We start from the raw sequence: 25,865 nt of genomic DNA on the forward strand, positions 1-25,865 counted from the left end.
AAAATTGTAAATTGATCTTGAGTGGCAGATTTCCATAATGCAAGATGCCATTTGCTTTCCTGACTGATGCTTCTATGAGAATTGGTTGTGGATCCCAGTAAGAAAAATGATCATGTTATCTACAAACCAAAGGCTGCTAATAAGCCTTCCTCCAATCCGGATGCCACATTCTTCTTCATTTAAACCAACTTCTCTGGTGATGTGCTCAGCATACAGATTGAATAAGTATGGTCAGAGGGTACAACCCTGACACATACCTTTCCTGATTTTAAGCCATGCATCTTCCCTTGTTCCTTTTGAGCGACTGCCTCTTGATCCACATACAGGTTCCTAATGAGCACAATGAAGTGGTCTGGAATTCTCACTCTGCTAGTGGTATCCATAGTTTGCTCTGTTCCACACAATAGAATGTCTTTGCATGGTCAATAAAACATGAGTAAACGTTTTTCTTGTATTGCCTGCTTTGAGACAAGATCCGTCTGATGTTAGCAATGAGGTCTCTTCTTTCATGTCTTCTTCTGAATCTGACCTGAATTTCTGGCAGCTCCCTGTGAAAGGACTGCTGCAATTGTTGTTGAATTTTACAAAACTTCACTAATTTTGATATTAATATTAATGACATTATCCAATAATTTTCATATTCTGATGGAATAGGTATAAATATGGATCCCTCCCAGGGAACTGTCTTCCAAATTCCTTGGCATAGATTAGCAAGTACTTCCAGTGCCCCAGTGCTGAAGCATTTAAATTGGTATCCCATCAATTCCTGGAGCTTTGTTGTTTGATAATGTCTTCGGTGTAGCTTGGCTTTCTTCCTTCAGGCACTCCCACCTAGTATCAGATCGTAACAAACACTGGCAAATAGTTAAACAATTAAAAAAAGAATGAGAGGGATAACAAAAAAAAATCTTATTAAGAACCAGGCCTTTCCCAATTAATTGTATTCACATATGTCTTTGTGTTTGAGGCCATGTGTTGGATACTACCTTTTGTCATGGTTGTAAAAGTATTCCTTATTTCTGGAGAAAGAATAATTAATTGAATGACTACTTTATGCTATGAAATACAGAGGCCATTCTGTATTCTTGCTGAGCTCTTGCCTCTTCTTTATGCTGTGTTTTTGATTCCTCTTCCTCTGAGAACATTATTCCCCATTCTCTAAACAGCATTCATTTCAACAAGAATCTCAGGCTTTGATTCCAAACAGATATTCACATTTTACTTAATATCTGATGAATAAAATAAAGACGTTAATGATTCTAGAAATATCACATAGCCAGAAAGATCCGAACAAAGCATCGTCTTATTCCAAAAGCATATCTTTCCAATCTCTCATTTGCTCTATGTCATAGGTACGAGGCACTGAGGACCTTTTAAATTTGAGCATTGTGCTGGGTTTATATTTTGAAAAAGCTTTGGCATCTGTAATTCAAACACTACACCTTTTTTTCTTTAGTAAAAATAATATTACTGTATTAATACCTTTCTCTATTAAATCTATTTGACTTTTGGACATATGTCAGTAAATTTCTGAAGGCAGCAAAAACCAGATTATGGAACGAATGCTTGATTTAATGTTTCTTGATGCTTCACATCTACCAAAAAGTGGTTGAAGCTGCGCTTTTCATTGCAGCTCATCAAAACTCTCTCCTATTTATTTTATACCAGGTGTTTGATTATAAATGCCAAGTAGAAAAACACATTAGGGGGCATAGATTTGGGATCAAAGGTCATAATTCAAGGTAACAAAGTAAAAAAAAATTACAGTCATCATCTGGGACTTAGACAGATTGCCTAAATGTGACTCCCACTGTGTAAAGGTGGAAGATGGACTCATGACTCCTCATTCACATTTGCAGTCGTTGTTAATAAAATCTGAGAAGGTAGTTCAGCTAGTCCTTAAATGCTTCCTCCCCCCACTGTCATGATCCCAATTCTACCTTATAAATTTGGCTAGACCAGAGGATGTACACTGATACAGATAGCAACTGGAAACACAGGGAATGCAGGACAGATGAACTCCTCAGGACCAGTGGTGAAATGGTGATACCTGGAGGGTGGAGGGAAGGTGGTGTAGAAAGAGGGAACCTATTACAAGGATCTACATATAACCTCTTCCCTGGGGGATGGACAACAGAAGTGGGTGAAGAGAGACATTGGACAGTGTAAGATATGACAAAATAATAATTTATGAATTATGAAGGGTTTATGAGGGAGGGGGACAGGGGAGAGAAGGGGAGAATGAGCAGTTGATATTCAGGGCTCAAGTAGGAAGCAAAAGTTTTGAGAATGATGGTGGCAACAAATGTAAAAACGTGCTTGACACACAATGGATGGATATATGGACTGTGATAAGAGTTGTAGGAGCCCCCAATAAAATGATTTATAAAAAAAAGAAGACTGGCTCTGGGAGTCTCCGGTGGCATGGCTTTCTCCTACAGAGGCATCCTTATTTTTTCTGAAGCTGGATTTCATTACCCAGACACTCTTCATGTTAGGTGACACCTAACCTGAGGCAAGATAGACTAGGATTTTCAGATCCATGTATCTAGGAGAGAGATCAAGGAGACCAGCAACAGGACCACAGTTTTAGAGGTCAGGATAGACTGCAGCATTGCTGTGGTGAGACAGAGCAAGATAAAGCACCATTCAGGAGCTTTGTTTGAATTCAAAAGCTCCAGCATTTTTTTGTGTGATAGCATATGTGTATTCATTATAACTGTTCATCTCCTGTCTATTATAAATAATCACATTTCTGTTCCATTAAGAGCTGATGAAACTAGATGGGTCATGTTCAGTAATGGTGCTGAACATAGCAGAAATAACCAATGAAGAGACTCTCATGGGACTCAAAATAAAAAGGTACAGAGTCATTAGGGCCCTCCTGGATTGCCTGGATATCCTCTGGCTAGACAGAAAAAAGTCACATGCACTTTACCCTTATTATTGGCTTCTTAGAGCTCTATTCCTATTCGGTGAACTAGATAGTATGCAGGATTATTGATTATCAAAATAAGTGTACATTCCTTCAGGATGCCAAAAATCCACACAGATTCGTCAAACACGAATATATGCCACTGCCCTTTCCATTCCAATCTGAGATCCATTTCCTTTGTTTTCTTAAGTATGATTAAAATTATGATACAAGTAAATTCATGCTTCAATAATTGACTGCTGTGATTACCAAATACCAGATCCAAGGAAGCAGAGTGAAACAAATGAGGGCTTTCAAGACACTGAACTCGTGTTCAAATCTTTCCCCCCTGACCAACAAGCTGCATGACTTTGGACAATTACTCAAATGGCTATGGCCTCACTCATAGCCTCACTCATAGATACAACCATGCCCATTCATTATTGTGCCGTTGCAAAGAATTACTAAAAGACTCCTGGCATCTCTAGTTACATCCCTCACCAATTAATATTAAATAGGATATTGAATTCAATAAGTTAAATCACAAAAGACAATTATTATATGACATTATATATCTGGGGAAGGGATCATTTAAACTAGTAATCCCTTATTCCCTCAATAATATATATTTGCAAATCTACAGACACCAAAGTTTATTATTGATTACAAGGGACAGGAGGGAGGGAGGGAGAATAAGGGATTATTACCTATGGAGTACTGAGTTTCAATTTATGATCATAGACAAAGCTCACTGATTAAGGTTGAGCTGGAACAGCCAATTACTGTTTTTGCTGTCTATACGTTTTATACCTGTAAACTACATTTGCAAAACCTGTGTGACAGATATATTTAGAATGACCCAACAATGTAGCTGGTGAGCTTGCTTATGTACAACTAATCTCACTGGGAGATTTATGTATGCGATTTAGACATTTAGGGTCATGATTTTGTTAGGTTACGGGAATAGTTTTGCCTGGTTGTTGCTTCTCATTGCTGAAAGAAACACTTTTATAAATTCAAATAACTTTTAAGAGGGAAAGAGGAGTTTGAGGTAATAGAGTCTCAGATTGTGTACGCTCTCCCTGGAAAGCATATAAGGCTGCATGGAAGAGGGGGACCTTGGGAGAGTTCATGACCAAAAAATGACTGCTAACAAGGAGCCCAAAAAGTCATGTGGAAAACCCCCCTTAAGAGGAGGCTGATGGGTCAAAAGAGGAACAGGGAACCAAAAAGAGAGGGGAGGGAGAGAGTGGGGGAGTTGGAGAGGGGAGGGGAAGAGGGGTAGGGGAGAGGAGGGGGGTAGGGGAGGAAGAGGAAGAAAGAGAGAGAGAGAGAGCAAGTGAGCGAGCAGGCGAGCTTTGAGAGGGCACACATATTGTCACTCTGCACATGAGCAATATCCTACCTCCAGACTGAAGGAGAGCGGGCTGGCCCTCAGTTTCTGCTTTTTGTCCCCTCCTACCCAAGCTTGCATGAGAGACTGGGCTGGTCTTAGTGCCTGAGTTTAGGAGCACTTCTGACAGACTGCTGCTGGTTTCTAGCGCGCATGCCTAGGTGACCTTCATCCTCACTTAGCTAACCTTGGTCTGTGCATGCCCAGCTTTGGACCTTCCCCATAGGTGCCTAGTGTGTGCCTGCTTTCTTTCAAACCCCTTTATTGTGACATGGCTAGCTACATTTCTTTAAGCTAGGCATTCGCTAGAGATAACCCCCTTTATCCCTAATTTTCTTACCTATCAATTTCATGGAACAGACCAATTAATTGGTCAGATATTGTGCTTAGTGCTTCTTTATACCTCTTGGTTCATTCTGTAGTGTCTGGAGTCTTAACACCAGAGGAAGAAGAGTCAGCAATAGAGAAAATGAAAGATGTGGCAATTGTCTACCCTGTGCCAAGAGACCAGGAAAAAAAAATCTGCCGGCTATCAATGGTTCCAGAGATAAATTGTGTTCAAAAGGAGGAAGTGTAGAACATAATTTCAAACTCTCAAGGATTCCATACTTTCTGAAGCCGTGGAGACTGTTGAGCGCCCAGAAGTATCGTTTGAAACCATGTTTAAACTTTAAACAAAACATATTCCCCGAAGTCTTCTTACAAGCCAACAGTAGTTTAACTGACTAGTAAAGAAAGTCTTCCGTGAGCACGGTGCCAGTTTAGGACCGATTGACAACAGTGACTTCAGATAGTTCTGGAACCTCAGGAGAAATGAATCTATGTTAGTAGAGAAGGAGCAACTAAGAAAATGTAATAAATACCACTAGGTTGTGTGTGTAGCATTTATTGAATTGGTATGTTCTGTGCATATTCTCAAAAATCACAAAAATAAAATGGCTTGTCAAAAGTAAGCACTTTTAGGTTATTTACAGAGTTTAAAAAGGGAACGTGAACTCTAAATGACTAGCTCAAGGTCCTACAACGAAATTTTGAAATAATATGCTCTAAAACTCAGATCTTCTTGTGGATTTTCTAGTCTTTCCTTTTTTTATTTTTAAACCTGCTACGTAGCTTTTTATTTTCTTGCTCCAGGGACCTGGCACAGCGAATAAAAGTGACCTGTTAGAACTGATGCACTGCTCCTTCTCAGGGATGCCACAGTGATCAAGCCTTATGCAGATGCTAAAATTAAGATTCTGGCTTTCCCTTGAAATCTTGGAACAGAAATAAACAAAAACACATGAGTATACTGGAAGGTGAAACTGCTGCAGATCACAAAGTGGTGATGCTCCAGTGTAAATATAATTATTTTTCTTCTCTTTTTGCTTTGGTTACAGGTGGGAGTTAGCAGGAAAACCAGAACACCATCTGACATTTGCAGTAGGCAAGCTGTATGATACAGTATATACAAATACTGTCAACTCATACACATTGAATTAAAAATGTGAAGCATAAAAAATCATGTTCTGGGATTAACAGCATTCTTATGAGTTAAATAATAATTGTGAATAATTCATAATATGCTAAATTTAGGAAGTTCTGCTGAACTGATGAAAATGCAGCAGGGCAAAGAACATGGCTAATCCAAATATTAAGCTCTTCTGTTATAAGCTTTGATCTTGGAAATCTGTCTGAAAAGATCCCATAATGGAAGCTTAGTCTCTCTCTAACCTGAAATAAATTGGCTTCAAACTGCTGTGACCTTGAAACCTTTAACACAATTAGAAACTATGCCAAGCATTAAGTGTACCCTACAGAGACAATCCAGATGCGGGGAAATAAAGTCAGAGCTCACTTCTAACAGTCCCTCAGATGAAGGTGGTGCTCTGGGCTGGGTGATAAAGTGTCGCGCTGGTGGGGAACCATTGAGGATATCTAGCTCACCAGGTTTTGCTCAGCTACTGAGTGAATTCATAAACTGATATGATGTTGTGAACTTTGGACTTTGATAAAGAAGTCAGACAGGAGTCACAGGTGCTGGTGTGACTCCCATCTACCTGGCTCGCTTACTTTAATGTGACTACATCAGCCCTATCCTCTCCTCTTGTGGTCTCTGCCTCATTGCCACAAGCAGTTGAATAAAAGAAAGTGACTCACTCAATTGGCAACTGCTGGTAAACTGTCTTAGAATCGAAAAGCCACAGATGTCCTCCAGTGATAGTTTGCATCCCTTCCAGGCCCAGGATTCTGCCTCAATTAAGAAGCCCCGTTGATCTGCTCCACATACTTATGCTTTTGATTATTGTGGTTTTTGTTTGTTTTGTTTTCAGGTGGTGCTGGGTGGGAATGAAGGCATGATTTTAATACAAAATTCTCTGCCATTGAAAACACATGTTAACCCCTTCCCTGGAGTGATGCTCTGTATGGTACTGGAACAGTAGAATGGGGGTGGGGTGAGTGAGGGGCTGGTGGGGTGTGATATAATCATAAAGGCTGGCTCAACACAGTTCCAAGTGTGTTATTAACTCAAGGCCATGTGCCCTATTCCTCTTTGCACAGCTCGATTGATTTCTAAAGATGACGATGGGACACAATTACTCCGACGGCTAAAAATACACATGCTTTATTTTCATCTATGTTGTTGTCAAGTGCTGTTGGATCGATTCCAAACTCTATGCACAACAGAAGGAAACACTGCCATCCTCACAATTGTTCTTATGTTTGAAACCACAAGGACATGACGGATCTTACACATGCCTGTCTCTTCCCATCCCTGCCACCCTCTACCCTCCTGATGGTTCTTTAGGCTCCACTCTGCCATGTTCAGCCACACCTTTGGTGGCAGCCTGATTTTTCTCTCCATCATGGGACTTGTCTTGTGGTCCTTCCTTCATTTGCTCCTGCTACTCTTTACTATTCGGAGAGCTACACATCCCAGGAGAAGCCCTCAAGGCGAAGTCTGCCACGCTTATGCCTGTGGGATCAACAAAGGGGATCGTCTCTGGATAAAGAATAGCTTTCACTTGCCTGAGTCTTTGTTGAACTCATAAAAATGCAATATTGCTGTCTTATTTCTTTACATACTATCTGCTGTTCCTCAACCAGATTGTGAACTCCGGAGAAGAAGGGAAGTTTATTGTTTTGTTTAATTTACTGCAACATCTTTGATGCACAGAATTGTGATCGACACTTATGAATTTGGTTCACGGACAAATGTGTGTGAGTGATCTTTAATCAAGACATAAACACTTAACCAGTTTGGCATTTTCGAAGTTATCAATGAGGCTCTGATTATGGTATAGGGATTTGGATAAGGATGAAAGGAAAAGGAGGGATGAGGGCTATGTAGACTATGAAGTGATTTTTAAGAGATCCGGGAGGTCTCTAAAAACCCTTTTGTGTACTTGTGTCTGGAATGACGGGAGTGGGAATGAAGACGTACTGAACATCATTGTGTATCCATCTCCATGCTCGCTGCTTTCACAAGCTTCCTCTCATTCAATCCCCAAATCAAAATACAGGCCTCTATAAAGAATATCACTTTCATTCAATAAATGAAGAAGCTAAGGCTCAAAGATGACTCTCCCTAACAGCAACATAGATTTACCTAACATCTTGTTGCTAAGACTTACCACTTAGTTTCCTGGGGTTCTTTGATGCTCTGAGGCTCTGAATTTGGTAGAGAATGTAATCCTGTTATTACTAGATATTGTGATTCCCAGTTTCCTATTGGATAGGATGCCCTTTGCAGAAACTGTTATGCATTTCCTTTAGACACATGTGCCCAATGCATATCCTAGCTACTGGCTTCAGCTCTTTCCTCTCCAGGCTCTTCTGGATCGGTTCACAGATGAGTCAATCCTGACTAAGGCAGGCTATCGTCGATGACTCAGCACATTCTTTGGCAAACTACTTAGAAATGAGTATGCGCAATTGACAGTGGTCCAAATAACAGCACTTATAGAAAATGGCTTCTAGATAGCTTTGGTGTTTATCAGATGCAGATCTGTTACCTTTCCACCCTGATTCCATGTTCTCCAACTTGAAGTCCTGTTTCATTTCTCCTTCCCTGCTAGGATTTCTCTCTACGTTTCTGCTTCAAATGTCTGCATTTGCCTCACTAATACATTTCGATCAGAGTTCAAGGCTATAGACTTATTTCAAACCACAACTCGACTTTTCTTTTTATGATCTTGCTGCTCCCTCTCCAATGGACACAGGACTCAGTCCCTATTCTTGCTTTGTTTCCATTTGCCTAGTTTCTGCTATCAATTCTGCATTCTTTGCCGTCATTGATACCTTGCTCATTGAGAACCCAGTACTTCCTGGCAGTGATTGCTGTCTGTTTGCTGAAGACTTCTACTTGCTTCCTGTATTGGAACAGCACTGCTCAGAAATCGCCATCAGGGGTTCCATGTCCTGCCCTACCACCCAGTAACTCGCTAGGGACATGTGATTCGATTCTGTCTGATGGAATATGGATAGAACCGATGCTTGTCCTTTCCAACCAGGTCCATCCAAACCTTTACAGAGCCAGGGAAGTGTGAACATCCAGATACTTGGTTAGGTAAGACTGGTAGATTTTCCACCAATGGTTTTGAAGTAGAAACTTCTCCTCCTAGTTAGCAAGACTTAAGGTGGGTGACATCTATTATATCTAGCCACTGCGATCCTGAAGTTCAACTGATACAGTAGTTCTTGTTTTACTTCTTCCAAAAGTCAATATTCTCCGAATAGTTCGATCGGATGACTTTTACATTAGCACTGCCTTACAGGTCCAGGGTCTTCTTTGTGGATTCCTACGCTCATCAGATTAGACTCCCAATCTCGACCTAGCCCTGAAAGACAATGAGGAGGCCATACTCTGTCTTTCTTTACTTTTGAGCGAATTTCAGGCTACCTTGAACTCACCAATATTTCTCGGGTCCATTTAGCAGGCTATTTTATATTGAAAGCTACTCAAGATTGAATCTTCCAGAATAAACAAATACAGGAAACAAAAATACCTCCACTGCCACAGGTCTGTGAACACCCTGTCCACGCTGTCCACCCTGAAAGCTGACAGTTGACCACACATTCCACCAGGCACTTCATGCTCATTCTCGGGGGCTTCTCCAAGTTATTCTGTAAAGAGAAATCAAATGTGAGTTTATTAGAGAGGGGACACTTATCCGTTGCATTGGTATCTTATTAAGGGCCACTCAGTTAGGACCTAATTAAAAATAAAACAACACATTCATCTGCTTTTAATGAAATGCGCAGAAAGCAGTTTGTATACTTACATTTAAAAATAAGGAAAAGCAAGATGACAAAAAGAAGATGGAATAAGAAATAGATATGTAAAAAGCAAGTATGGCATATGATTGTAATAGTCTATATTCCACCTTTTGAGAAACACCGGAAGAAAAGATCAGAAATTTCCCACAGGGAGAAAGTTGGCAAAGAGAAATAAAACCCACAAAATACCCAGCTGCTTAACAATACACGCATGCACATAGCATGTAGTACGGGGATAGGCACCGACATCGAGATGGAAAAAGGATAATTGATAGTTAGGGCTGACCATTTCCTAAAGAACAGGTCCCAGCCCAATCTGCTCAGTCACAGGCAGGCCCTTTGGAAGATGTAAGATTTTGGGGACAAATAAACAAGCTCCAATTAAGGGCATGTAACTTCCTCTATCCCATAATCTCCTTAACGATGCTGCCTACAATTTCTAATGATTTTGGGGGGGTAGGGGTAGGAAAAGCCTCTTGTTAAATCTGAAGTAATAACCGCTCTACATTTGAGGGAAATTCTTTCTTATATGGAGTAATGAGGAACCCAGGGGGTGCAGGGATGAAGCGCACTGCTGCTAACCTGCAGTCATAACCCACCAGGCGCCTTTGGAGAAAGACGGGGCAAGCTGCCTTTCCAAAGATTACAGCCTTGAAATCCCTAAAAGTACCCCTCCCTCCTGCAGGGTCATATAAGTAGGAATCAATTAGACTACAATTGTGTGTGTGTGTCCATGGGGTGGGGGGGATATGGTGGTGGAGAGGGATTATTTAGTATATGAATTGACGGTCATTGTAGGAACATTTTGCCCTTATTTAGCAGAGTAGAAACTACTGTTGCTAGGCAGCTTTGAGTTGGTTCCGACCCATACCCGCCCCATACACAGCAGAACAAAACGGGTCTCCGTCCTGAGCGGTTAGAAAAATGGTCATTTTTAAGCCCTTGTTACAGGCACGGTGTCAATACATTTTACTTGAGAGTCTTCCTCTTTTCACTATCTTTCTACTTTACCACATGATGTCCTTTTCTAGGATTGGTCTCTCCTGATGAGATGTCCCAAGTATGTCAACATTAGTGGCCTCCACGTAGCTATGATACTAGAAATTAGGTCATTGGCATTTCAAATACGAGCAGGGCTCACCAAGGCGAACAGGCTCAACAGAGCTTTCAGACTGAACACGGCCTACAGAGAAGGGAAAGGCTGTATATACACTTGTGAGGAATTAGCAACTGAAAGCCATATGAATAGCAGCAAAATGCTGACAGATACTGAATGAAAAGTAGTACATCATTTCATTTTTTGAAATCTTAAACTCTAGAATAGATGTGTAATTCTTCTGTTTGATTTTGGAATTAAACAGAAAATAGGAGTCATGTAACTCAGAACTCTTTCCAATTACTCGTGCAACACAGAAACAAGAGGAGACCTCAGCCTAAATTTGGGTACTCTGTACTTTGGGGCAGGGTGATAGTCTTTAGAGAACTCAAAACTGAAAGCTATCTAGATTAAAAAGTGAGTAAAATATAAATAAAATGGAAAACAGCAAGGCCTCTTCAGTGTATATACAAAGACCCATGAGGGTAAAAGCGCAGGAAGGGTCTTTTGATCAAAGGAGAGGTATGTACAAAATGTACACATTTTCTGATGTTGGACGAAAATCTGGGTGAAAGAATAATTCACAACAACGAATGATAAAGAATTCTGCTTTAAGAACTTTGGAAAATCTTGACATTGAACGCATGTTGAATGTTCTCAAGGCCTATCATTCACTCCTCACTGCCGTTGCATAGGTCCTGATTCACAGTGACCTGAAGACAGGACAGAACTGCCCAGCAGCTTCCAAGGCTATCTCTCTGTACGGGAGTAGAACACGTTTTCTTTCTCCCGTGGAGGGGCTGGTGCTTGCAAACCACTGACCTTGCAGTTAGAAGCCCAACCTGTCACTCCATGTGTACACTGAAATGAAGGATTAAACCATGAATTTTTACCAAGTGGGAAAAATGTAAATGATTGATCACAGGGAGATCCATGATCCATTGGAAACATATGAATATTCTGGTTAGATTCATATTTTTGAATCATTTAACTTGATACTATTTAAATACTTGTTCCCCCAAGCCAAGGACTGCTGCAGTTACCTTGATTCCAACTCATAGCAGCCTACAGCGCAAAGTAGAACTTCCCTGTGGGGTTTGCAAGACTGTAAATATCCCAAGAAGCAGACTACTACGTCCCTCTCCCACTGAGTGGGTAGTAGGTTGAAACTGCCAATCTTTGGGTTAGCACCTCAAAATTTTATCTACTGCCTCGCCCAAGCCAAGCCCATGGTCAGCAAAGTGATTCTGACTCATAGAGACCCTATAGGGTTTCAGAGACAGTACATCTTTACAGAAGCAGATAACCTCAAATTTCTCCTTCTGAGAGGCTGGTGGATTTGACCTGATGACCTTGAAATTGGCAGTCCAATGCTTACCTGGCAGTGCACTAGAGCTTATGTTATTTGGAAGACAGAGAAGTGGATTCCCTATTCCACCCCACCCCCTCTCGTTGCCGATTCTGACGGGCGATGACCCCGCGTGTATGAAAGTAGAACTGTGCTCTGGATTTCAAAAGTGGGTTTGTTTTGGAAGCAGATTGCCAAGGCGCCTTTAGGTAGATTCAAACCTCCAAGCTTTTGGTTCTCATGGCAACACATTAACCATTTGCACTATCCCATGCTTTGATTTCCTGTGAAAGAATAGATGTGATCTTCTTTTGTATTCAAAGAGAAAATTGAAAAGGTAGACTAGGCCTGAGATTTTCACTTACTTGGAGTTGTGGATTTCTGAGTCCCCTCACCCCCCACTCCCAGAAAGAGACCCCTTATTAGGGGGCAGCGATAAGATGCTACAATAACTCACTGACTCCTGATAGATCACATTTGGCCATGCATTTCCTGATTTCAGAATCCCTCCAAATGGGACATCCCCTTTCATACTGTCTTGCTATCGAGTTGGTTCAGGTTTACGGATGCACCACTGGTAGACAGGGCATGTTGGAAACATATTTAACAAGAGTCGGTCAGAATAGATGTTTTAATGAATCTTCTAATGCGACCACATGTGACCATCTTTATTACTGGTACACTTGTCCTCACAGTGCTTTTCACTGATATGTCAGGAAGGATAGACCTACCTTTTCAAAACATATCTGTATTAAGTGTTTTCTCAAACTCTATGCATGCTGTCCCAGGAGAAAGGGGGAACTAGACTTATGAAAATTCAGAACTGGAATCTCAGTGGGCACGTCTTTAATTTAGATTGAAAAAATATCTATAACTGTGCTACTAAGGAATGCCTTGGGAAAGATTGGTTGTCACAGTGGCTGCCTCCATGGGTTCAAACATAAGGACAATTAGGAGGTTGGCTTAGGATGGCACACGACCAGGCTGCGTTTTACTCTATTGTCCCTATCAGTCAGAACAGGTTTGATGTCACCAAACAACAACAATTTACCTTTGGAGAGTGTTCTAACAGCAAGTGGTAGAATTCATTATGTATTCAGTTAATCATATATGCAAATTATCCACTTGTCCAATACCAAGAGGCATATCTAAATATTAAAGTTACTGTTCCTAACAGTTTGCTACAGATGATTACAACTAGATAGGTCCTTGAGAGGAACCAAAATATAACATTTTAATGGATTCCATTTTCCTCAATACCAAATGACCTTTCAAAGTTCAAAGTTTTCGTACTGTAGAAGACCTTTTATTCTTAGTTAACCCTAAGCTAAAACAAAAAAAAGAAATCCGTCTTTGTGATCTATCGCAACTATCATGCAAGCAGAAGAACCACATTAAGTGGGACAAGGAATCCAGGTAGTGCATACAAATATGAACACGTACCTGCTCACAGTGGTCCATGCTGGCTGGCTTGCCGTCACTGCGCACACAGCTCAAGAGGCGGGTCCGGACGCCTTGCCCACAGGTGGCATTTTCACTCAGCCGGCATGTGCTCCACTCTGCGATCATAGGATCACCCACACTGAGTTTCAAAGCCATGGCCATGTGAGCAAAATACAACAAACCCTTGATTATGTGCTTGATGGTAAAGTATGATGTGTACATCATACTAAAACTGCTTCCAGGTGGGTTGGAAAAAGCATCATGCAATTGTTTCGTTGCAAAGATTTTAAATTATGATAAAAATAAGTGAACGTCAACTAGTGGAAGGAAAAACAAACCAACAAACGAAAGCAAATCTGTTGCTAATAGTCAAACCAGAGCTGGTTGAGGTAGGAATGGAAAGATACTAACTGGTATTACAAAGAAAAACAATTTGGAATCAACAGTTTATTGGGGAAATAATTGAGAGAGAAAACAATACATAAATAGTGAGAGTTTGTGATGTCAACATGAAAATGTGTTCCAAGAATAAATCCAAACATCTAAGTCATTTGCAGTGAAGTCCACCCCTCCCCCCAAAAAATAACCTGGAAGGAAAAGGCTAACAGAACTATATAAACTGCTATAGAAAAATTTTAAATTTCCAACTAATTATATCACAAAAGAAGGTTAACGGATGTGGCTAGCAGCATTAGAAACTAGATAAACAACTGCTGGTTAGAATAAAACATACAGTAATTTAATTAAATTCTTTAAAACAGTGGTTCTCAACCTTCCTAATGCCACGACCCTTTAAAACAGTTCCTCATGTTGTGGTGACCCCCCAACCATAAAGTTATTTCCATTGCTACTTTATAACTGTAACTTTGCTACTGTTATGAATTGGGTGAGCCCTGTGAAAGAGTCATTCAGCACCCAAAGGGTCGCGACCCACAGGTTGAGAACGCTGCTTTACAAAGACATCGCGGTAGCATTGCTGTGGGTACAAAAGAAGCCCCCTGATCATCTATGAAATAAAAACATCTTTTAAATGCCTCTCATATTTGATGGGTGAGTTATAAATTTAATAGGAATAGTAAACCCAGTTTTACATTTGCATCTCATGATACACATTTCCAGTAAAGCAAATTTCCATTTATTTCTGGAAAATTGCCATGCAAACCAATTCTCTGAAACTCCTTTCTCTAAGAAAAGGACGCGGTCATTAGATATCCCCTAGAGTTCAATGTGTGGCATATTCTCCACAGAATCTCAGGAGAGCGTGTGTGGCAGTAGGGAGCATTTTTTCTATTTTAAGATAAGACTATTGTTTGTTTTCTACTGGTAGGTGGAAATAGGGACATGGGTCTCAAATTGAATGCTGAGACCCAACATGGCTCTACATATTGTGGCATCTGTGTTTATCCACTGCTGCAGGGATTGGCAGGGAGCATATCAATGTAACTAAGGTGTTTGTTTGTTTTTTTTTTGTATTGGGCTCAGAAGAATCTAAGCGGTGACAACTAGGATGTTGTTATCGCCACTGTCTAGAAAAATGTTTCCATTTAGTCAGGCTCAGCTTTCATCCTTATTGAAATCCAGAGAGCAAGTACATTATAAACGCGACTTTCTCGCCCCAGTACTTGTTGGGGTTTGCTTTTAAACATCTGAGCCCGCTTGGCCCACAGTTTTATTCCAGGGGTGGGGGCCAGAGGGTTCCGATGGACACCTGTGGCGGGGAGCATGCAAGTAGCTGAAATTAACCGATCTTGGGGAGCGGGCTGTCTCCCATCCCAGGATGTGGCTACCCTAGGTGGACCCCCAAACCCATGTGTGCAGGCCTTCAGGTGCGGGGTACCGGAGTCAGTGTCGCGGAACCATCAAGCACGTGTGCCCCCAAAGCGAGCTGCGAGGGAGCAGGGAAACCGCCGGTCCCCTCCCCTCGCCCCCCCCCCTTCCCCCAACTCCGCGGCCTGCCTTCGGAAGCACTTTCCAGTGCGCTGTAAGAGCTTAACAAAGGCAAACTCGGCAGAGCCCTAGCTAAGTCCTTTCAAGTCACCTCCAAGTATGTGGCTGCAGGTGACCCCCACCTGGGTGCGTTCTCCCATGGGACAGACGGAGGGCAGGCAGGGGCCGGGCCGGAAGGCAACGCCCGCGGAAGGTGGCCCCCAGGTGCGCAACGCTCTCTGGAGAGGCCTCGGGCGCAGGCAGCGCGCAGCCGCGGGGCGCCCCGGGTCGGCCCCCCGGAGCGCGCCGGTTCCTGAATGAACGCTCTCCCGTCCCTGGCTCAGTGAAGGTTCCCCTGGGCAGGGATGGCGGGGCGAACGCGAGCCGCAGCGGAAGGCGCCGTCTCTGGCCTGCTCTTGACCGGGCAGCGGCCAGCCCGCCAGGGGGAGGTGGCGGGGAGAGGCGGTGAGGGGGGGATTCAGTAACTTTGGCTTCTTTCAAACCAACGTGGTTTTCCTTGGGTTTGGGCCACTGGCTCTTTGTCTCAGAAGGGCCCCAAGAAACCAGTGCAAGCTCTTCCAGTGAGCTCAGAGCCCGCAGCGTCAAAGACCTTGCCAAGTGAAACCAACAACAGAAAAGTTCTGAAAAAGTTGCAATTAAAAAAATCAAAACACACTTCCTGCTGTGCTTGCAGTGATCCCCCTTAAGGACATGGGGTAGTGGGTTAAAAAAAAACACCACCAAAAAATAAATAAATAAAAAACACCACCTTGACTTTCTTAAAATAATTAAAAAAGCATTGAAAGAGCTAAATGATTACTGAACTATTCAGAGACAAAACTATTACTTACTGTCATGGATTGAACTGTGTACCCCCAAATTTACATCACTTTGGCTCGGCCAAGACGTTCAGCTGTTTGGCAATTGTGTAAGGTGTAAGTTGGCAGTTACATAATTGTCCCCATGATATGATTTGGTGGGATAACCCAGTGGGGTATAAATGGATTAAGAGTGGGATACAACAACGTTAATCTTGTCACAGCCCTGGTCCCATGTAAAGGGAATTTCTCTGGCACATGACCTGCAAATCTTGCCTTTTACAAGAGATCGAAAGAGAGAAGTGATCAGAGAGAAAGACCTATTGCCTCCCATCCAGAAAGGAGAGCTAAGGGTGGGACACACTCCGCTGAGACCCTCCTAAATGTAGAAGACTGATGTCAAGACACATGGAAACAAAGAACGTTGGCTCAGGGGTGCTTAAAGGCTCCCTGGCTAGATTGTGAGCCAACTGAGCAAGAAAGCCTACTCTTAAAGTTAGTGCCATGAATTCAGGCTTTGAGCCTTCTAAGAAAGGATACAATTTCTTTTGGTGTCAGCTATCTTTTCTTCCACCGAGTGTTGTTTTTTTGTTGTTTGTTTATCATGTCTCAGTTCAACATTATTCTGAGACTCTGCCCATCTTTATAAGCTTACATTACTTCCGAAAAAAAGTAGTATGCCAAGTATGATGGGTCCCGGAGAATGTGAAGTCCCTGGCCTTTCTTTCGTGGAACATGAGAGAGAGCACACCCTTTACTCTTGGTTCCTAATCCAGATATTGATAAATCCTTCTCTCTCTCTCTCTCTCTCTCTCTCTTTCTCTCTCTCTCTCTCTCTCTCTCTCTCTCTCTCTCTCTCTCTCTCTCTCTCTCTCTCTCTCTCTCTCTCACACACACACACACACACACACACACACTCCCATCAGTAGATGTTAAAGAAAATGATAAGGTCACGGAGGTCCACTGTACCTGTGAGATTGTACTGGACCTGGAAGCAGTTTTCATTAAGAAGGCAGGGCCTCACTTGCGAGTCCTCAGGACAGGTCCTTGAACTCAGCGAGGGTCTCAGGAGATGGCGGGTTCTTCTCTGCATTGTGTGGGGGTCACATGACTATAAACATCACAGGACGAGAAAAGTTAGTAAAGTTAGTGGTTGGGTGGTCAGAAGGCACATATATAATAAGCACAGGTAAGACACTATAGAAAATATAACTGTTCCGTGAGTCATTGTAAATCCAATATATAATTCGCTTGTCTGTTTTCCTTCCACCTGAAAACTCGTTCTCATTCTGTATTATGCTGAAGCCCATGTGTTTGTCTCCCATGCACAGTTAGGTGCATGAACACTGCTTTCACTAATTAAACCTGTAATCTCAAATAGCCACATTGAAATAGATCAAGGTACTGTGAATGTTTACTTGAATGAAAAAAAGTGAAGGCCCTTCCTCTGTGCCTCCAGATAATGTCGCTCAGTAGAAACAATCACATAGAACACTCTAACGAGAAATTCTTTGTAAAAATCCCAGAGCAGGCAGGTAGAGAGAGCGAATTATAAAACCAATATTGTCTGCTATATAAAGAAAGTTTGGTATATAAATCCAATATGCCAGAACTTTCTTCTTATCTGACAAACCCTCTGAATCCCAGGGAGGAGTCCCTCTACACGTTGCCCTTTTGGAAAAATAAGTGCATTAATATGAACACCAGCAATCTCCAAATGTCACTATACTCGTGGATCCACATATCACCTTATAACCTCAGCTCCATCAATGTTCTGAGCCAGGTAAACCTGTCAGTAATAGCTTATCCAACATCCCTATACCCAGTAGGCCATGATTCCCCACCTTCTGCAACAATTGGCCTAGGATGCATGCTAAACTCTGCCCTTTCTATTCTTCAGAATACTAGAACTTACTTCTTCCACAGTCTTAAGTTTAAGCATATCAAATGCGACACATCTTTTTTTTTGTCAACCTCTCTCTCATGCTTAGCAATCTGTCAAGGAATGTAAATATACATATACATATATACATGCAACTACATGCAACTATATATATGTGTGTGTGTGTATATGCACCTGTGCATATATGTCCCATCTTTCCTTCCACTGCCATTCTCTTTTATCACATCCATACATCCTTTCTTCATAAACCCTTGAAATAATGATGGACCATGATTTATTCTACCAAAAGCACTCACTGAAAATCTTAGTATGCCCCAAAGCTGTTCAATAAATACCATTGAATCATGAAGCCCAGAGAGAAATCTGAAGAGGCACAGCACCTGTGAATTAAGATGGTTAAATCACGTTGTTGGGTTTCCAGGTGTCATGGATCGGTTCCGACGCAGTGACCCTCGCAGCAGAACCAAACACCGCTCTGTCCCTCGCCACCTCACAATCATGTGGAAGCCACTGTTGCAGCAACCGTGGCAATTCAACTCCTTGAGGGCCTCCCTCTTCTTCACTACTTCCCTGTTTTATCAAGTGTGATGTCCTTTTCCAGCGACTGGTCTCTCCTCAGAAAATGTCCCAAGGACATGGATGAAGTCTTACCAACTCTGCTTTGAAAGAGTGTGCTGGCTGTGTGTCTTCCAGGCCAGATCTGTTTGTTCTTCGGGCAGTCAATGGTCATTTCAGTATTCTTTGCTGATACCTCAATTAAGATGCACAGATTCTTCTTTGGTCTTCCTTATTTATTGTGCAGCTTCTACATGCACATGGGCTGGCTGAAATGATCACAGCTTGGATCAGGTGCACCACGGTCCTTAAAGTGACATCTTTGCTCTCAGTACTCTACGGAGGTTGTGTGCAGCAGATTGGCTCACTGCCAAATAGCATTTGATTTCTTGGCTGTGGCTTCCAGGAGCATTGCTTGTCCATTCAAGCAAAGTGAATGGACAAACTTGTCTCTGTTTATCATGATGTCGGTCACTTGATTCAGTTGTGGGAATTTTGATTTTCTTTACATTGAGTTGGAATCCTTACTGATTTCAAGGTTGCGGTCCTGGAGCTTCATCAGCAAGTGTTTCAATTCCTTCTCACTTTCTGAGAGCAAAGTTAGGTCATGTACAAATCCAAGGTTGTTAATAAACCTTCTTCCAGTCCTCCAGCTTCATATTTCTTCATAGAGTCCAGCTTTTCATATTATTTGCTCAGCAGACAGATTGAATTAGGGTGAGAGGAGACAAGCTGAAAAATGCACAAGTTTCCTGATTTCATAACATGCAGTTTTCCCATGTTCTGTTCTAATGAGTGTCTCTTGTTCCATGTTCAGAATGTGAGCACAATGAAGCCTTTGGGAACACTGTGTCATCTTGATGCTGTCCATAGTTTGTGACCCGTCACACAGTGGAATGCCTTTGCAAAGTCAGGAAAGGTCACGATCCAGCGATGAGATCAATGTCAGCAATCACATCCCTTATGCCACGCCCTCTTCTGAATCTAGCTTGAATTTCTGGCACTTTCCTGTCCAACTATTGCTATAACCATGTTTGAATTCTCTTTAGCAACATTTTACTTGCATGTGATATCAACAATATTATTATGTTACTTCTGCAGTTTGTGAGATCACTTTTTTTTTGGACTGGGTACAAATTTGGATTTTTTACAATCAAGTCAGGTAATTGTCTTCCAAATTTCTTGGCATAGAAGAGTAAGTGCTTCCATGCTTCATCAGCTTGATAAAACATTTCAATCGGTAGTCACCAATTCCTGAAGCCTTGCTGATGATGCCTTCGGCATAGCTTGAATTTCTTCATTCAATAGCATTGGTTCTTGATCATTGCTCCCTCTTGCAGTAGTTGAAGGTCAACCCGCTCTCTTTGGCACAGTGATGATGTGTATTCCTTCCATCTTTTTTTTAATGCTTCCTGTATCATTTAATATTTTGCCACAGAGTTCTTCAATATTGCAACATGAGTCTTTTATGTTTCCCTCAGTTCTTTGAAGAGATATACTGGGTTTTTCCTCTTTGGCTTCTCCATTCCAGGTCTTTGCACATTTCATTATAATACTTAATCATCTTGAGCTGCCTTTTAAAAGTTCCCATCCAGCCCTTTTACTTCATCCTTTCTTCCATGTTAACACTAGTATATTTAAAATGCTTCATTCATTTCTTACATCCCATTTTCCTTTCAGGACTTCCAGCAATATACAACTTGTACATAGAATCTTGGCTGTTGATGAGCGAAAGGATATTGTGGGATTTCCCTGATATTGGCAGAAGCAATTGCCACTTTTCTCTCCTAATTTGAAATTTGTCGGCAGTTCAAATACATTTACTTTCCCTGTGACTTGGATCAACAATCTGTCAAGACTTGTAAGGTAACTTTATCTCTAAATTGTATTGAATTATCCTTAAATAATCAAGAAGACACTAAACCAGGCAATGATTCTTAATGATCTGCAAATGAATCTCGTACTAAATGCTTACCAATAACTTATTGCAATTCCCACAATGGATTTGATTGTTATCACAAGGAGGAATAAGGGCTGAAAAGATTTATCAATAAATGAAAAGGAAGGCATCTTGGTAGATACTCCATATTTGTTCTCTGTGTATTTCTATCTTGTGAGATAGCAACAAATAGGACCAAAATGAATGTGTGCATGAACTGTTAGCCTTCTTTGAACAGGTCACCAAATAAAATAAGAGAGAACTCTCCACTGCACCCACCTCACACCAACAGATGCAATTGTTATGCAATTGTGAGATTCACATCTTTGCGCTGTGGCTTAGTTTCTCATCTAAACACCGGTGGAAGAACTTGATGATATTTAATGTTTTTTTCCTCAATCAGGTATCAGTTTGTTTGTCTCTAGTAGTTCCTGGGTGGAGCACTTGATTAACACACTGAGGATTAATTGCACGTGTGAAGGTTCGAGTCCAGGCGTTTCTTCTGGGGCACTTCAGGACAGACTGAAAAACTCCACCATTAGCAACCCTGTGGTGTTCTACACTGACCCACATGGGACCTTTTGAGTCACAACCAACAACACAGTCAACAACATGACACAGGAATAGACCAGGGGGTTACAATTTGGCAGATTTAGAACAGTTACAGAGTGGGAAAAACAAGAGGAAACCCTGGGATGGGAGACTCAGCAGTGTCCTAGGAGACTGATGTGTGATTCTGGATTATTGCCAGGACTGTAAGAGAGTAGCATATATTGACAATGGTCCGGTCAGCTACCATCTTTAAACAGGGCAGTGCCCTTGGGACTCCTCGGAAAGCCAAGGGACTTGGTTGCTATGCAATTGATATGCTATACAGTGCCCTCTTCTGTTAGAGAGAAATTAAGTTTCTTGCAAGGGTTATCTTTGCATTTCACTGTAACTTTAAATGTTTAAATCTCTTTCAGTGACACTCCCCGGACAATAATTGAGCCACATTGAAGCCCTGAGAAATTCTTGAAGACACAGCTTGGACTGGGTCTCATTCATAACCTGGGACTACCGGTATTGACAACCAGGACTATAACTTTTGGTCTGTAGGCATAGGAAGAGTGACTGAAATCCATAGCAGTAGTCCAATTAATCTTAGACAATGGTTTCTTGCTCCAATGTATAAAAATGGTCCAAGCACTGCAAACAAGTGGCCAATGGGTTAGTGTTTCTCTTTCTTTCTCTCTTTCTACTACTTAAACGGAGTTCAGAAAATGATGGAATGACTATAAGGGGATGATGGGAGATGGGATTTAGAAAAAAAAACAGAAGCCAAAGGAGGCTTTTATGTGGATAATTTATCCATTTGATCAAGACTCCTCACTTACAAGCTTGGGTCTCTCTTCCCTAAGCATTCATGCCAAGACATATTATGTTTCCTAAATAAAGAAATGAGACAGTGATGTATGGGCAACAAAACCCAAATCAATTTTAGATCAGTTTCATTACAACTATCATGGTGACATAGCTAGTTTATTTGCTAGGAAGGAATTATCCAATAAAAACTAGTTAGTCTCTGGTACATAAACCTCTTATTTGCCTGGGTTTTCTAGTTGGTTGCCTTTGAAACCAACCCTTAACATTACCTTCGATCCTTCATCGTGACTGGGTGTCCTCACGTCTTTACTCTTTCTAGGAGCAAGGCCTTGCCCCATTTGCCTGATCAGAAAGTTGGTATTCATTTCTCAAAATGAAATGAGATATTCCTTCTGTGAGCCTCCCCTGGCTCTCTGACCCACAATAATGGGAATAGCCGTCATCTCACATGTATTTCCCCTTCAATTGCATGTGGATTCCTTCCTGGGCCTAGTCAAAGGGAGTCCATCTTTTAATGTCCGTGCACATTTGGATTTTGGGGCTGTATCTGGTACACAAATCTTTGGTAATAAAGCTTTGTTGTGTAGAATGAGCGTATTCCTCGTGAGCCCTAAGATTGAATTTTGGTATGCTTCCATTAGGAGACCAAAGGTCCATCCTGGATTCTGGCCCTATAGCCTAAATATAAGTGCTTTCCATAAGTCTGTATGAAAATTAATCTTTTACCTAATTTTCATGCTTTTCCTATCAAATGCCGGTGGGAATTTCCAAGAATAAAAGAATATATCATTGCTTTAATCAACTAGTGAACAAATATGTTTTCACTTACATACATAAATATAACAGGCATATTAAATATGAAGTTTTAAGTAACTGCAAACAAGGAAGTACAATTTGATTTCCCCCCATTTACATACAACTCAATAGAAGCCTGGCATTTTTTAGGTCCTTGTGGATGTAAGTCACTCGGCAAATTTCCTGTTTGGAGAGAGCATGAGTCTAAAGTCTGGCCCTGTCAGAACCATCAGATACAGCGCCTGAACGCTTGATTTTGCTACGGAATTTGTCTGATAATTCGGAGAGGCTCTTATCCTCACGTGGCTGATAAGGTGCATTTACTGCTGTTTCTCTATATCTTTCAAGAGGAAAAGTGGATACATATTCTCTAAGGTTTAGTTTTTTTGTTTGGAAAACTTAGGTAAAGCAACCTCACAAAAAGCCACTGCAATGGTATGCAAAGCTGTTTGTAATAAAACTAAACCCTGATCCGCCCAGGGCGACACATGTGCTAACACGCAGGGAGGACTATCTGGGCTGGCAGAATGGTTCCTCATGCCTCACAATTTTTTTTTCATTCTCTCAGGAATTCTGGGGTGCGGTCAGAAATTACATAAAGTACAATAAATATATTTATAGATAATATTCTCAGTAAAATTATGACAAGTTATCCTCCCAATCCCTACAATATGAGTAGATAGGGCCCGCCAGCCGAAACTATAGGACCAGCGTGTTATCAATGCCTGACAGGAGGGAGCAGGGTGGCTATGGAGTGCCTAACAGATGCATGAAGATCCAAATGGACAATCAGAACTGAAACCTGGGGACATTTGCATGCTTTTGGAGTACTCAGAGGACATATGAACTGGTTTAAAATAAAAATCTATACAAAGATACTAAATGGTTTCCATTTGTATGTAATGAGATGTTCCTTCATGGAAAGCCAACCATCTAGTCCTTATTATTTTCTACAAGAAAAGGTTATTTCAGAAACAAAAAACCCAGTTATTTGTATATATTATGTATAAAGAAAATAAAAGCATCAAGGAGTTTGCATCCAGACAAGCTGATTTTAATCTATAAAGACCACAGATAAATCTTAATGATATGAAAGAACTCAAGGAATATTGTTTCCATAAACCATTCTCGGGAATTTACTGGAAACAACCAATGAGAGAATAAATCTAAAGGAACAGCAGGGTAAGATTGAGGATAAGGTGCCTTTACATGTAGAATTACAGAAGGGCCATAGGTTCTGTAAATGTAGTGAACATAAAAGAGGACCTGATGCAAGGGGCTTAAGTGGAGAGCAAATGCCTTGAGAATGATTGGGGCAGGGAATGTATGGATGTGCTTTATACAATTGATGTATGTATATGTATGGATGGTGATAAGAGTTGTATGCGTCCCTAATAAAATGTAAAAAAAGAAAAGAGAAAAAAATGATTGGGGCAAAGACTGTACAGATGTGCTTTATAAAATTGATGTATGTATATGTATGAATTGTGATAAGAATTGTATGAGCCCCTAATAAATTGTTAAAATTAAAAAAAAATCTTAAAAAAAATGTAGTGAACATACAAGTGTAAATAATAAGCAAGGTCATACAATAAATACCAAGTTTCCTAAGTGTCCATGTTGGCAGTCATGTTGGTATTGCTATTTTGAAAACTTTTTGTGTGATATGACATTGAGTATACGTATTATGATATGTTTCATTTTTATTATCTCCACTCTCCTGTATACACAAGATTCTTAGTATTCATTTAAAAAGAAGAACCATAGGTGCATGATAGAACTTATATGGATTCTTTTAGTTCTGAATTTGAATTTTAAATATCAGGATGAGCTCGTGCATTAATTTCATCTTAAAAAAGGAAATAATAATGCATATCTCTACGATTTGCCTACTGAAGCGGCCTAGGAACGATGGAACTCAAAGTATCAGTGACTATGCCAAGAGCTCCCTTTGGCATTGATGAACTTTCTCCCTAAAGCAGCCAGGCCATTCACACCGACAGCGAAGTCAAAGTCTGGTGAAGGAGGGGTAGATTCCGAATTGATACAGGGTGCCACACGGTCCAGCAAGGAAGTTCCCCAAGACCACCAGAGACTGGGTTACAGCATTTGGACAGTAAATTTGAAAGTTACCATTAGGCCAACCAATCTTCGTAGATGGCAAATGAGAAGGACTGAAAAGAAATCAAAATTGTTTAAATTCATGAGTTCGTAAAGATAGGAGGAGCCATACTTGGTGAGAGGTGCTAGGAAACCAACAGTTTAGTTTGAAAACTGGAAAAGAGTTCTCCTGATTTTTGCAAACAAAATCAATTACTGGATGATTAAATAGTAGCTGAGGCCAAGTGTTTCGTTGACGGTGCAATCCCACAAATCAATGATGAAGGAAAAAGTCATCGAAATGGCATCATGTTATATTTCCTTAAGAATAAAGGCTTCAGACAAAGCCTATCAATATTAATAAACAAACGGGCATCACGTGTCTTCTAATGAGCAGCATGTCTTTCATGATGGCGGCTTGCCCATGTAATCAAACCGGAATCTAATTAAGCCTCGGTTACACAATGGGCTACAGGTGGGACTGCTCACTATAGGGTCAGGAGCTCAAACCCCCCAACTTCTCTGCAAGGGAAGAGTGAGGCTGCCTGCTGCCGTAAGGCCTTGGAAATCCCCTGGAGCAGTCTTGCTCTGTCCTGTCGTGTTGCTACGAGACAGAATGGAATGGTGAAGTGAGTTTGGTTTACCCAACTCCCAATTTACAGGAAACACACAGGACAAGACAACATGCTACAGACTACTAGGGGAATGCAATTCCCCAAAGAATGAATCGGAAAGTCTAGGGGACACATGGCCTGCTTTCTTCACCAATTAGTTAGGAGGAAAGGGAGAATGAAACAAGAGAGATGAGACAGGAACCATGATTAAAAGAGCTTTGTACCACCGCCACTAATTGCTGCCGACGCTCTGTTGACTCATGGTGACTTCATGCACATCTGAGTTAACTGTGTTGCGGAATATTTTCAATAGCTCTGTGTTCAGTCGAAGGAGATTGCCAGGTCTTTCTTCCGAAACACCCCTGATGAACTCAAATCTCTACCCTTCTGAGTAGCA

The 25,865-nt window shown here is 41.3% G+C and overlaps 1 protein-coding gene across 2 annotated transcripts in view; it reads right to left on the minus strand.

Moving 5' to 3' along the window:
* THSD7B (thrombospondin type 1 domain containing 7B) overlaps positions 1–25,865 on the minus strand; it is a 1,078,590-nt gene that overhangs the window by 44,726 nt on the left and 1,007,999 nt on the right. Inside the window, exons 18-21 of one of the 2 annotated variants that reach the window (XM_075530024.1) lie at positions 17,167–17,308; positions 13,454–13,569; positions 9,296–9,413; positions 6,958–7,263 (exon numbers count right to left, since the gene is read on the minus strand). In XM_075530024.1, the coding sequence (XP_075386139.1) occupies positions 7,193–7,263; positions 9,296–9,413; positions 13,454–13,569; positions 17,167–17,308 (447 nt within the window). In that variant the 3' untranslated portion in view covers positions 6,958–7,192. Of the gene's footprint in view, positions 1–6,957; positions 7,264–9,295; positions 9,414–13,453; positions 13,570–17,166; positions 17,309–25,865 lie in introns of those variants that run through there. The other variant, XM_075530023.1, reaches the window with a different exon arrangement.

The sequence above is a fragment of the Tenrec ecaudatus genome, chromosome 13, assembly GCF_050624435.1.
Source record: "Tenrec ecaudatus isolate mTenEca1 chromosome 13, mTenEca1.hap1, whole genome shotgun sequence".
NCBI classification, from domain to species: domain Eukaryota; kingdom Metazoa; phylum Chordata; class Mammalia; order Afrosoricida; family Tenrecidae; genus Tenrec; species Tenrec ecaudatus.